The sequence below is a fragment of the Rousettus aegyptiacus genome, unplaced genomic scaffold (genome assembly GCF_014176215.1).
Source record: "Rousettus aegyptiacus isolate mRouAeg1 unplaced genomic scaffold, mRouAeg1.p scaffold_m13_p_1, whole genome shotgun sequence".
Lineage (NCBI taxonomy): Eukaryota > Metazoa > Chordata > Mammalia > Chiroptera > Pteropodidae > Rousettus > Rousettus aegyptiacus.
In genome coordinates, this window is record NW_023416284.1 from 11,251,161 (window position 1) to 11,264,557 (window position 13,397).

General features: G+C 45.4%; 1 protein-coding gene across 14 annotated transcripts in view; it reads right to left on the bottom strand.

Moving 5' to 3' along the window:
- Positions 1–13,397, bottom strand: part of UBR4 (ubiquitin protein ligase E3 component n-recognin 4) — a 119,993-nt gene that overhangs the window by 36,278 nt on the left and 70,318 nt on the right. For 13 of the 14 annotated variants that reach the window (XM_036229295.1, XM_036229329.1, XM_036229307.1 and 10 more), the window contains 15 exons: positions 13,175–13,291; positions 12,047–12,256; positions 10,290–10,439; positions 8,858–9,085; positions 8,000–8,078; positions 7,085–7,330; positions 6,364–6,532; positions 5,734–5,878; positions 5,074–5,159; positions 4,298–4,385; positions 3,855–4,048; positions 2,058–2,297; positions 1,473–1,611; positions 605–730; positions 360–488 (listed from right to left, as the gene is read on the bottom strand). In XM_036229295.1, coding sequence (XP_036085188.1) covers positions 360–488; positions 605–730; positions 1,473–1,611; positions 2,058–2,297; positions 3,855–4,048; positions 4,298–4,385; positions 5,074–5,159; positions 5,734–5,878; positions 6,364–6,532; positions 7,085–7,330; positions 8,000–8,078; positions 8,858–9,085; positions 10,290–10,439; positions 12,047–12,256; positions 13,175–13,291 — 2,346 coding nt within the window. The remainder of the gene's footprint in view (positions 1–359; positions 489–604; positions 731–1,472; positions 1,612–2,057; positions 2,298–3,854; positions 4,049–4,297; positions 4,386–5,073; positions 5,160–5,733; positions 5,879–6,363; positions 6,533–7,084; positions 7,331–7,999; positions 8,079–8,857; positions 9,086–10,289; positions 10,440–12,046; positions 12,257–13,174; positions 13,292–13,397) is intronic. The other variant, XM_036229298.1, reaches the window with a different exon arrangement.

The following is a 13,397-nucleotide window of genomic DNA, read 5'->3' on the forward strand; positions in this document are numbered from 1 at the left end:
CTACCCATCTAGCCTGCCAACATGGCACATATCGGAAAGAGAAAGAACAGAATATTGGCACGGATTTTTAAAACCAGCAACTCCTCCACTAAAAGATGGGTTGTGAATGGTCAAGAAAATCAGATCTATAATAACCTCCATTACTCTCAGTCTGGAATGAATGCGGCTCTCTGTCAAGCCCCAAACACCATGGTGGGGGAGAAGCTGTGCGGGGCAGCCACTCAGACTCTGCCTTTTTGGCTGGACAGGGAAAGGCAACCCCGGGGGCTGAACTGTGCATGACGGCAACGACGCTGGTTTGAAAACAGTATTGATAACGCGGGACATAACACGCTCTAGAGCCACTTTCGTTTCTCTACCTGGATGATTTTCGAGAGTTCATCGAAAGAGTTCTTGCAATCTCCACAGTACTCCTGAGCCAGCTGCAGGATGTAGCGATTCACACTGGCTGAGGTGGAACTGATGCCCCCAGCTGTGCCCGAGTCATCCTGAAACCCAAGAGGGAAGCTGTCAGCCTTCCACCGTGAGACACTCGCACCTAGAGGGCAATCTTCTGAGTATGATCCAGAAACCCCTCCAAATGCCCATTCTAGTTTGAGATTACCTGCGGCTTCTCGGGAGCGGCCTCATTCACTTTGCAGAGCAGGTTCTCCAGCTGTGGCCGATGTCCCATAAGCTGATGATACACTCGATCAGCTTTGTCCAGAAGTGTATTGATGTTAGAAACAGCCTAGAAAGGAAAAGACAGGGATGTGCAGGGTGTTTCAGCATGATGCTTTTCCCTGAGCACTGGAACTGCTAACCACTACTGCAGCGTTCCCCAGGGGTTAGGTACTGCACCTCATGCGCTACTCCCATCCTTCACAATAATCCAGGAAAACAGGTACGACACGTGATGCACTGATATAATACAACATACATCTACAAATGCAATGCTGAGAGCAGTAATCTATGCCAGGTCACATGGTATTGAAATGCACAGCTGGAACTGGAACTCAGTCCCTTCTGACTCCAAAGCTAAAAAGTCCTCTGCTTCGCCATGCTGCTTCTAGTAGCCATCCCAAGAGTTCGCACCTTTTCGCTTCTCTAATACCCAGTCCTACCACGTCATGCTGGCTGAGAAGTAGCCCCTGGACAAGCTAATACTGAGGGAAGACCAACAGCTGCAGTAGGAAGCAGTCTGTGGAAAAAATGCAGGGCACATCATCCATCTTCTTTCTGCCTTTTCGTATCTAAAGTTACTTGTTCCTTAAAGATATTCTAGTTTATTACCAACTCTTCAAATCCTATGCAAACCATGTGTTCCAATACACCTTACTCCATCATTTGCTTCCACCCAAAAGCCGGGCCCTGAAAACAGTGCCAAGTTGAAGAAGACGTGGGCTAGAAGGAAAAGCACACTGCCCTCCACCAGTTGTGCCCAAAGCTCAGATCAAAGCCACGTCCCTTAGCCTAGAATGACCTGGCCTCACCTTCTTCCGGTCTTCTTCATTCTCAATGGGATCCACCGCGCAGCAAGGCTTGGCATAGAGCATGAAGTCGAAACGAGCGTATTTACAGAAGCCGCAGGCATTGCAGAGGAAGGGATCTTTTTCATCATAATTGATGGATCTGAAGAACCAAAGTGTTTGGGTCACAGGGGTAGCAGAGGTTTGGTGAGGTGGGGGTGACCCTGTGAGGAGATGGACTGTGCCACAGCTATACTCTGGGAACTACTGAAGGGACTACTGGGGGGACAGTAACCAATAGGTGAGGATGACTTAAGCAACCAGATAACAAGAAAGGAAGACCCAGAACTAAACTTAGGAACCTCCCATCTACAGGATGGGCGTGCGCGCGCGTGCACGCACGCTCTCTCTCTCTCACTCTCTCTCTCTCTCTCTCAATCTCTCTCCTCCCTCCCCCCTTCCTCTCTATCCTTGGACTCCACACTCTACATATCCATAATTCTCTAATTATTGCGAAGGCACCAGCCACTGAAATTGCCCACACTGACCCTCATGGAAAAATATAAGGAATGAACATGGCCCTGGCCTGGGCCACAACCACTCACTTACCTGCATTTGTGACACTGGTAGACGTTCTCTCCACAGTTGCCGCAGACGCCTGGGTTGGCAGGAACTGAGGCACTGCAGCGTGGGCACTGCAGGGTCTCTGTGGAAGCCTGGTAGTTTTCATAGAAGTCTGCAAACTCAATCATCAGGTTGGAGGCCACGATGGGCAGGGGCAAGTCGATCTTCACCTCTGTCTGTCCGGGGGTCAGCTGAACCTTCTTGGCTTTGTGCCAGCGAGCCGGCCTAGGAGAGACAGTGTCAGATAGAGGAACAGAGGCCCTGGAAGCCTCTCATTTCACCGTGAGTGTCTGATGATGGTCTGATGAGATGAAGAGAAAGACTGTCCCTATATATTCTTCTAAGGCAATTACGTGGTTACTCTAAGGAAATCTGGCAAATAATAGCAACCTAATTTTTAGAATATTTTTCTACTACCCTTTCTCTGTAAAAAAGAACAGAACGTACAAGTGCTATAAGATGTTACATATGATAGTTTTTGAGATTCCACAAAAATGACAGAAGTGCTTATCAAGGGGAAGATATTACTCCAAAAGCACACCACACTGAGGTACCATGATGATGACTCCCATAAGTTCCCACCATGATGAACCACCTTGGAAGGATAAATCTAAGGTTGCTTTGGAGAGGCCGAGGGATATACCAAGATCTGGACAAGGTGCCAAGTAGTCTCAGAAAGAGAAATGCCATGTAATAATTTTGGATTACACTAATGTAATTAGAGCTAATATTTACTGCACACTTACTTTACGTCTGGTAAGCTCTGTTCTGAGACTTTATGTATACTAATTCGTTTAATTCTTTAAATAAATCCCTGAAGGGAACTTATCTCCATTTTAATATTAAGGAAACTGAGACTACATAACTCCTCCATGGTCAGAGAGACAAGCAGTAGAATGAGATGTGAATCTAGTCTTATTCCAGAGTCTAAGTGCTTTACCAGCAGCTGCCCTGACTCTACACAAAGAAAATCAAAACCCCTCCTCCAGGAGTGAACAGGTTTATCTCAATGAGCAGTTTCTACTTGCCTGTCACCAATGTTAACTCTGCTTTTCAAAGGAAGAAGAGAAAGCTCCCTTTAGGCAGAGCTCCCAGTGGCCATCTGTTGATGTACTACACTCCAGCTTTATTCTGCCTCCTGAAATAATACCAATATTTCCGCTCTGTGTGCAAAACAGCACCGTAAGTCTTAACATTCAAGCAGCATTCACCCCTGTTCTCTGCCCAACAACATTGCTCGACGCTTCCAGCAAGACAGCTGTCCATGCTAGAACCTTCTTTGGCCCATACAGGACGTGCTCTGATTCTAACACTGGGATCGATGAGCAAGGAAGCTCCAATGGCGGTAGGTACAGAGGAAACACACCAGCCGAAACAGAAGGGCTATGTATTAGAAAAGTTCTGGAGAAACCCTGCCTGCTCTGCGAGCAAGAGAATAATTTTTTAACCCAAGAAATAACAGCTACTTCCCAACACAGAAGGTTTTATATAAAAACAGAACTGCTCTAGTCAACAGGGTATGAGGCCTGGAGACCCGCTCACTCAGCTTCTTCTCCTCCCTCAGCAGGCTGCTAAAGAGTTTCTCAAAGGATCCACTGGACATAATTTTTACATAACCTTTGTCAACAGCCTCAGAAACGACTGTTTCACTTTTGTCCTCCAGTCATGACTGAGGAGGATGAGAGGACATGCTAGGCACCTAGGGATGTGCGGCTTTACCCAATTCCAGTAATCAAAGCCTTACGAGCCTGCTGCCCCTCCCCAGGTCTGAAGGGCCCATACTTGTTTTTCAACTCCACGATGGCCTGCACAGTTCGGTTGTTGTAATAGAGGTTGATGGTTCGCACCATCTTGGTCCGCTTCAGATCTCCAATTTTCACCGTCACTTTGCTGATGGTGTGGCTGCCAATGAGCTTCACAACCTGCTGGGTGGTGGTGTACCGCGTGTCCACTTTAATGGAAGACAGCTTGATATACTAAATACAAGAGTACATAAGAAACACTGTATTAGATCAAGGCTAATGGTTCATCCTCTCTTCTTCAAATTTCATCAATGTAACCCACTCTTCATCCATGAATAAAATTTCTATTTAAAGTAAGGACTCATACCACTGGTGACCAACCATTAGGAAGGAACACCTATGCAGTGGCAAACAATCTCTGGAAATAAGTCACCCACTGACCCTGTCAGCCTCAGGATTGTCCATGTTAAAGATGTCACTTACACAAAACGGCACTTCTGGATTATTACACACCAGGCAAGGATCACTCTCCAGGTAATAGCCATCGAACTCCACTAAGCCAGACAAGGTGCTAAGGAAGAAACCAGTCTCAGCATAAGGAAATTTTCATTTTAGAAAGCACTGAGCTTCATAAAGAAGCCATGAAAAAGCCATGGCTGAGTTTTCCCCACAGCAAGGCCCACCCTAACAAAAACACAAGGAAATGTGAAAAATCCCAACAGGACCTAGAAGTCGTAGGAATGGAATTACAAGTAATCGACCTTGAATGTTCCCTCTTTCTGAGCTGTCCTTGGGTTGGGGGATCCTAAAAAGTTATATTAAAATCTGACTCAAAGAGTCACAATTAAATTTACTAAAAATCATTAAGCTGCATACTTAAAATAGGTGAATTTTGCAGTATGTAAATTTTACCTCAATAAAGTTTGGGGAGGGGGAAAGAACAGTCACCATTAAACCAGGGAAATAATAAATTGTCAGTTTTACCAACGCTCTCTTTAAACAATGAGGTCATTTTCTGTAAACTTGTCTTATTTTAGACCTAGACCCCTGAGACTTTCTTAAATTAGGGCCTGCCAAACCCTAATCCAGCAATTATATTTTAAGCAATTTCTATGTTCAAGGCCCTGGCTACAAGGGAGGGATTCAAAGACCAGCCAGACAAGGATGTATCGTTTCATATGTAGAGCCAATCAACGCTGAAATAGCAATTCAAACTGTAGACTGAGTTGCAAACAGGGAGAAAGCAGAACAAAGCTTACTTGTAAATGTTGGAGTTGGGATGGTTGGTAAGAATATGGTTTTGAGTCCGCAGAATTTCCACAGCCTTCTGTGAATATTCCTTCAACTGAAACAGAAGTCAGTAAAGGACGACAATTAAAGCCCAAGGAGAAGCCTTACTGGAAAAGGCTTCTCTCTTCTGCTGATACTACCCTAAAGGTGCCTGACTTCTCAGTCCCCATCCAGAATCACACAAAGCTGGGCCTGATTCCTAATCATTAAAGGATTCTATCTTCTTTAGAAGTTTCCAAGATTTTAGTGACAGTCTATCTTTTTAGACCTTAGGGAGGTAAATTTTATTCTTATGGAGAAACCATGACATGGTTATCTAACTGCAGAAACACCTCAGGGGATATTATTAGGGCTGCCAGAAAACCAGAGGAGCACTTTCCCAAGCAACTTAATGAGCTGCATTTTCTTTCCCACTTGATCTATTTTTAAGGGTCAAGCCAATTTCAGGTTGTACTTACTGCCTGGTGTATATTTACTATCTATGTATGTAGTATGCATGTTGGGAGTGCTTAGCATTTATTTTAAAAATGTTTCATACATGCATCTGCTATGAGAGTGGGACACAATGATCTTGAGAAAAATGGTTAAACATGGCAAGTTAGCCTCTCTGACCGTAAGTCGATTGTTACCTTCTTCTCCGTTTGTGGGGTTTTCAAGGAGAAATATCCTAGCAGGTCCACAAACTGGGCAGCCTTACGGCCATAGGCTGGCAGTTCTGGCCATATGGACCACATCAGATCCAGCAGGAGCTCCTGTTGAGATTTGCTAGAGTTTCTGTAGATAAATGAAAGTTCATATTACCAAGCAGCAGAAAACCCTGAGGTTCTTTAACAACAAGGCCCAGGTACTGCTTTTGTAGATATGTTTACTTCCTACAGCTGTACATTAAGTTAGAATGACTGCTCTCAGACAATAGATCCTAACAGATGTAGCACAGTCCTTTCCTGTCTTTGAGATGGTCTATTGCCATCATCCAACATTACTCAAGGACAAAAACCAAGCTTTGTTATCCTGAAGAATCAAGGCTGGTCATTTTATAAACTTCTAAACATAGCCTTCTTCATGGAAAACAGATGATCTCTTGCTTAGTTTAACAGCTAAAAAGCAGATAACTCGATGAAGGAATCTGTAACAGTCAAGAAGATACTCAGGATTGTATAAATACTGACACTGTGACCATGAACATGTAACACAAAACCAAGACAGAATTACATCGTTCACTCTGGACCCAGACCCACGCAGAGTGCCCTGGACCCTACCTGTATATATGCAACGTCAGGCAGTGGGCCTGCCAGCGCACCGAGGAAGAATTGGACTCTAACAGGAAGCAACGCAGAAACTGAACCAAGGTCTCCTTATCTGCAAATTTGTTCAGCTGGTTCACCAGAGCTGTGCACAGCTGGTCCTCCTGGCTGCCTGAGCTCTCACCTGCAAGATCAGGGCAAGACTGAGGCTGACGAGTAGGAGGAAACACAGGAAGAAATGACCCATGGTCATGCCACCAGCACTATCAGATGGGCAGGGAAGGGAGGCTGTTCATGCCTAAAAGTTTGAACTAAATTGTTATAATTTGAAAACAACTTTCAGTTATTTACTAGGGGACAAAAAACGATCAGCCCCAAATGAGATGTATAATGATGCCACCAAAAAAGCACAGGATAAGGTGCTTACATAAGGCTGTTATTGAACAAACATAGTTACACTAGACAAGGAACGTCCTAAAGAAACTTGGCCTACCGAAAATGTTCAGGGCACTTTGACCTTTCCTATCACTAATACTTGGTATGGAAAAATCACACTGTTTAATGTGTCACTTTCATTGTAACTGAAAATGGGACCAAAAGTAGAAACTAGAGGGTGCTTGGATTTTAGGTCCCCTGTAAATCAGAATAACAACCACTTCAGAAAAGAAAAAAACCTGTGCTCCAAGATAGGCTAGGACACGCCAGCCTGGTCACCAAGAGCACACGATGCTCTTACCCTCCTTCTCCTTTTCCTTTTCTTCTTTCTTGCTCTTCTTAGTGGATGACTTCGACTGCGTTGTGGCTTGTCCAGAGCTGGCAGCCACTGGGGCTGAGGAGGAGGAGGCACTAGAGGACCCTGCCGAGGCCGCCAGAGCAGCGAGCACTTTGCTGCCGCACAGAGCACAGGACAGCAGCTGCAGGAGCACCGGAGACACGCCCTCGTCTACCAGGAAACTGACTTGGAGGAGGAAGTACAGGACGGCTGCAGGCAGAGGAGAATGCGGCTCAGCTGGACTTGCCCGCTAGGACAGCACAACTTCACTGCGTGCACAGGACCACCCTCCTCCCACCAGCCCCCCTCTGAGTTCTCTCTGCTGAATGCTGCCAAAAAGAATTTACACCCGCTGTGGAAATTTCTGACAAGTTTCCTAACAGCTACACAGAGCCTTGCTCCCAGCCCCAACTTCTCTGAATAAGATGATTCTCTAGACTCCATATACTCCTCTAGCTCTGGAGGTCAGATACTCCTCCTTTGTAGCCCCTGTAGCACCCTAAATTTTGTCTACTGACCCTTGTCACTCTTTTAAAAGTTTTTATTTATCTTCCTTGCAAGGCAGAGTTCTGTCTACACAGTCATGCACTGCATAACATTTTGGTCAACAACAAACATGTGACAGTGGTGTACCACACGGCCTAGGTGTGCAGTAGGCTATACGACCTAGGGTTGTGTAAGTGCACTCTATGATGTTCACACAACGATGAAATCACCTAGCAATGCATTTCTCAGAACGTATGCCCATCATTGAGACTGACTATATATGCTGCTCCTGGCTGTATCTCCAATTTAGTGCGTGGCATATAGTAGACCTCGATAAATAGTTCTTGAAGGAATGAATGACTAATAGCAACCAAAAGGAGTAGCACTGCTTACAGTCATCTTTGATGCAGAATTTCTGCCAGTTGATGGTTCGCTGGGCAGCAATCTCTGCGCAGGCTTTCAGGTGCTCCATCTGAAATGGAAACCCATTGCCAAAAATGAGTCACTCCACCAAGCAACCCACACGGTCCCACGCCAGCTGCCTTGAGGGGTCATCATCTTGGCCATGGATGCAAACTGAACATGGCCCTCTGTGCAAGGTTGAGCCAGTACACTGGTGAACCTGGGACCAAGGCCCACAGTCAGTGTTCTTACTGTTCAACTCCCCACTACACAAAGTCTCTGTGTTTTCAGGCATTCCTCAGACCACTCAATAATACAGCAGCAAGGATAGGCTACGACTTAGGAAATTATAATCCAGTTTACATTTTGCTTGTCAAAAGCACAACGGTTAAGGACACCAGATTAAGAGACTTTAATACTGAGGATGTTCTTTCTAGATGCTCTTTTGCGACATGTTCTATTTACTCCGCAAAGTCCAATCTGCAGGCAATAATAATATATAATTTTAGTATTCAAGGGCAAAAATCAGAGATGCAAAAATTTAAAGCTGATTTTGTTCATGAAATGAGTAAGTGGCACTGAGAAGATGCCCAAGTCGCCTCTCTTCATAGTGGAGGAACCACTGCTAGGTAGGGATAGGAACGGTGACCCAGAATGGTAACTCAGACCCAGAGGCCAACTACATGTGGTACAGCATCCAATCAAGTATCATGGATTTACCCTGCTCTCAACTCTGGCCGTGATGTACCCTATATATCTCCAAGCCCTGTTCTGCTCCATCCAATTACCTACTATGTGGAGCCTCGTCACACACCCTCTCCCGCCCTACCATTTCCAACCCCCTCGTACCAGGCTGATGAGTGTGTCGTACTGCAAGGCAGAGCCTGAGCTGGCTGTGACCACACTTGCCCGAAGGAATATCCCCTGCTCCTCCAGCAGCTTCTTGATCCCACGCACGTGGGAGTCCAGAGTGTGCAAATCCCGGAGCTGGCGGTATTTCTCCTTTGAGCCACAGATGAAGAGCAGAAGTTTGCGGACTTGACGGCGCACAAATGGAGTCTGCTGGATCATCAGGTACTTGAGAGGAGAAAGAACACAAAGAGCCAATGACTCTGGAACTGAATCTGAACCAACTACAGCTCCCTGGGTTTTTGTTAACTATCATTAAAAACTGGTGAGAAACACAAACCAAGCTATTTCCTCGCAACCAAGCTAGCCTCCAGTGATAGAAAGGCATAAAAAGAAAGACGTCAAAGAGGGAAAAAAAAAAAATAGACTATTCCTGTTCCCCTTTCTGGAATACTTAGGAATTTACAGGTAGGCCTCTAGCCCATACTGAGTAAAACTGTAAGAAAAAAAAAAAACATTCAGAATCTCTTTCAGGCAAAAGAGCTAAGGAAGAGCTTGGATTGTTAACTTCTCGACATGAGCATTTGAGGTTTGCTAATAGATTATTCTATTCAGAGTTAATCTAATACTTGTTGTGCTGGTTCCTAAGCAATTGCCTCTCAGCTGGTTCCAAACCTACCCTGCTGGACCCTCCTCTGTGATGTCCAGAATTATGCTTTCATTGCTTCTTTGCAGCTGGCTCCCTTTGGCTAATAGGGAGCACTAGAGGACACTGGAAGGCAAGAGCAAAAGAAGGGACTTGCTGCTTCTTGTTTGCCTGCTATCCTAGCAACAGCCCTTCGCCTGCCAGCCTCCGTCATTTCTTTCGTATTCAAAGATAAACCAATTATAGTTGGTTTTAATGATCGGCTTCTTTCAATACTCACAGAATCAACCACATCACGTCCCCTCTGCTCAGAGCTCCTGCGGTACCAGGAGCAGCACCCATTGCTCAGATCCACTGGGCCTCTCTTCGTACCTAAGGCTGCAGGGAGCTGCTGTTCGCAGTCACTATCTGTTACCTCAATGTTCCCTTTAACCTTTTTGCTTCTTCAATGGCTGTTTAACCAAATCCCTATATTAAAATCTCTGTTAACTTAACTAGTATACTTTCCATTTTCTGGACAGAGTCCAAATTATTAAACATGTCCATTATCACCGTATGTGGGGGAAGTGAAACAGACAAAATCAGGAACTACAGTGGGTGGCTTGCTTTGATGCACATCCTCCACAGTTTCACTGTGTAGTATACTCTAGAGGGGCAAGAGCTAAATGGTGGGAGGGAATCTGCTAGGGAAAATACTGTACGAGGGTTAAGATAAACAGGGCCACAAGAGTAGTCACAGTCAATGTGTCCTCTCCTCAATGGGCACTGCTTGGGACCTCCACTTACCTCTGAGAGAAAGTAAAACCACGAGTGATCAAAGACAGGAGGCGGGATTCGAGAACTGGTGTCGGCGATCTTTTTGATTTGGTACGGCAGCCTCAGCACCATCTCTGTTAGAAGTTGAGTGTAGGCCTCAAACACATCAGCAGCATGACCCTGTGGGAAGAACATTTGTGGAAGAACCTGTGACTGACAATTTCTATGACCACTCTTAGAAAAAAGGCTGACCACACTAGGCATACCTTATATTGGCGTCAGTCGGCACCTTTCAAAGCCAGAGCCATCGCTGACTGACAATTTAGTTTACAAACACAGCAAGGCCCCAGGCTTCTGGAGGCAATTTCATTACATGCAAAGGTGACAGAGGGGACAGATCTAGCTCGCTGCTCTTAAAAGTTCTAACATTGCACTCTTTCTATGAGAGATGTATTCCATTGCCTAGAACCAAAACTTCCATAATAACAAGAAATATTTAAATAAACCAAGGGGGCCAGGATGACTGAACTCAGTGGAGAGTCTGGATTCACATCACACAGAGGGGCCAGGGTACGGAGAGGTTGGGGGACAGTGGAAACGACAGCTACCCCGCAAGCTGTGTGGTCCTCAGGAACAGTCTGCACAATGTGCCTCATAGATTCAATCACCAGTTATTTACCGGTTCTGTGCCAAGCAGTGGGGGTGTAAAGAGGAATAAAATATGGTCTTTGCAGACAGTTTGGGGGAACACTCCGCATATGCGCACAGGGCACTCTGAGAACCTGGGAAAAGGCTCTCGATCAGACTTGATAGCAGGCAAGTGTGTGCTGGGGAAGGTTTTCCCGAGGATCCAATGCTCAAACTGGGTCTTGAGGGACTGGGAATTAGCTAGATGGGGGAAGAAAGGGATGCGGAGGAAGAGGAAAGAATTTCCAAAGAGACAGCAGGCACAAAGGCAACATGTCACATCTTGGGAAATATACAGGTTAGTAGAGCTGCATGCAGGAGCTGAATCCTCAAAGAACTTTTTGGCCCAAAATAAAAAAAAACCACCAAAGGGTTATAAAAAAAAGAGAAGAGTATGATCGGGTTCACATTTTACACCTGTTATACACCAATACTATTCAGAGCAGTTCTGAGTACATGGAAAGAAGCACAGCTAGTACAACCCGCCTAGCTCCATTACACAAATTCAATAGAACAGAAATGACTGTAAAAATGAACATTTATTGAGCACTGTCAGTTACAAACATCAGCTCATTCAATGTTCACAACAGCCCTATAAAGCAGATACTGTATCCTAGATTTGTATATCCTCATTTTCCAGGTACACAAACTGAGGCTTACTTAAGGTTAGATGTAACTTCTCCCAGCCTCATTGCTAGTGAGTGGGAATGCTTGTTCCCACTTACCTGATCAGAAAGCCTACCCTCTAAACTAGCATGTTAAAAGGACTCTAATAACAGCAGGGGGAGTCTCTGACATATCCATTAAGACGTGACCCACTACTGATAACTTGACCTCATACCGTCTCATTTTTTTCTAAGGACCTCAATATGAAAGGACATGACTATCTGATTTCATTCTATGCCTCAGGTTTACAAAGTGTCAGGAATCGGGATCCCTGCAAACGTATGGAAGAAGTGATTACGTATTAAATCACTGCAAGTAAATCGTACCCAGGAATGCAGGATCCCTCTGCAGGTTCTTCAGCTATACCCAGCATGAAGAAGAGAGTGCTCTGGATGAGAGAGAGAAGTGGCTCTTTGTCTGGGGAAGGACCTCACCTTCACATACTGGCGGAGGAAGAACGGGCTCATGTCAGGTGGAGAGGAAGTAGTATGTGGTTTCAGCAACTGGCTGGTAGCCACGGGCTCCTCATCATTCTGTTGGCTCTTCCAATACTCTAGCAGGGATTTGAGCACGTGCAGGCAGTAATCCACAGCCCCAGAGCTCAGCAGGGCTGCTGCAGTGGCACTGGAGATGAGGGAAGATGACTGGGAGGGAGAAAACAGGGAGAAGGTAAAAATGGCTTGTTAATGCATCTGGGTATTGCGGGGAGGAAACACTCACAGTTGTCAATGAAGTAAGTTAGTCAGTCTCTTAAGTTAAAAGTTTCCCAATTAGCTCAAACATGTCCCCAACTCTTTTGAATAATGGCATGTAAGAGAAAACAAACAAAAGAAAACAAAACAAAGTCAGTTCGCAACTCTAATCTCCCTACACGCACCTGCCAGAGGTCAAGGAGCAAGTATTAGATAACCTTTCCACCTGGAGGGGATGGGTTTTCTCTTTTCCCTTGGGCAACCAGAAAAGCAGCCCACTTCAAGGAGAGAGAAAACTTTCCACTACAGATACTCCTTAGCAACCCCACCCTCCTAGTAGGGGCTCTTCTCACAGAAACAGCTTCCCAAAGAGATGGGGTGAGTGTTCACATGAATAAAAAAGTAGGAGAAAAGCTACTGTAAATAAAACCATTAGGAGAGCCTTGCAAATCCCAGCAAACCCCACAGCTCATAAGCTCATTAAGATTGGATGCAGTTCAGCCTCCATTTCTACCTTCTCTGCTTTGTGCTAATCTCCTTTCCACCACGCACATGCTGCTTTCTCTCTGCTTTATTACCATACCTTATAGCAACATACAGTAGGGGAATCCTCTTAACCACTCCGCCTTGCAGAAAGTCCCCTGCTTTCCAATAATGGAACTTCCAAACCCTTTAACCCCTCCAATGGAGGGATTGTTGGCAAAGATCAGGGCTTGGAAGGGATTCGGAAAAACGTGGAGCCTCTGGTTCTAACTCCTCTCGAGTGACAACGGTCTATTCCAACAGAACTATCACCTGTGCCCTCAGCCCTAATACAACCAGACAACCCTCTTATCTCTTTCTGCACCCAGAAGTTCAAAGCGAAAATACCTCACATACGGAAGACTTGGATCCAGATTTGGTCCGAGACATGAAGACACTCAGGAGTCTCATTACTACCAGATGGACTTCATTCAGGGGACTGCGCTCATTCTTCTTGGAGACATCCTGCAGGCAGAAGTGCAGCCCGGAAGCCCAGACTTACTTTTCAGCTCGAGGCATCCTCTGAACAAGATTCCCTCAAGCCTTTCAGCCTTAAATGTTCCAGATGCAG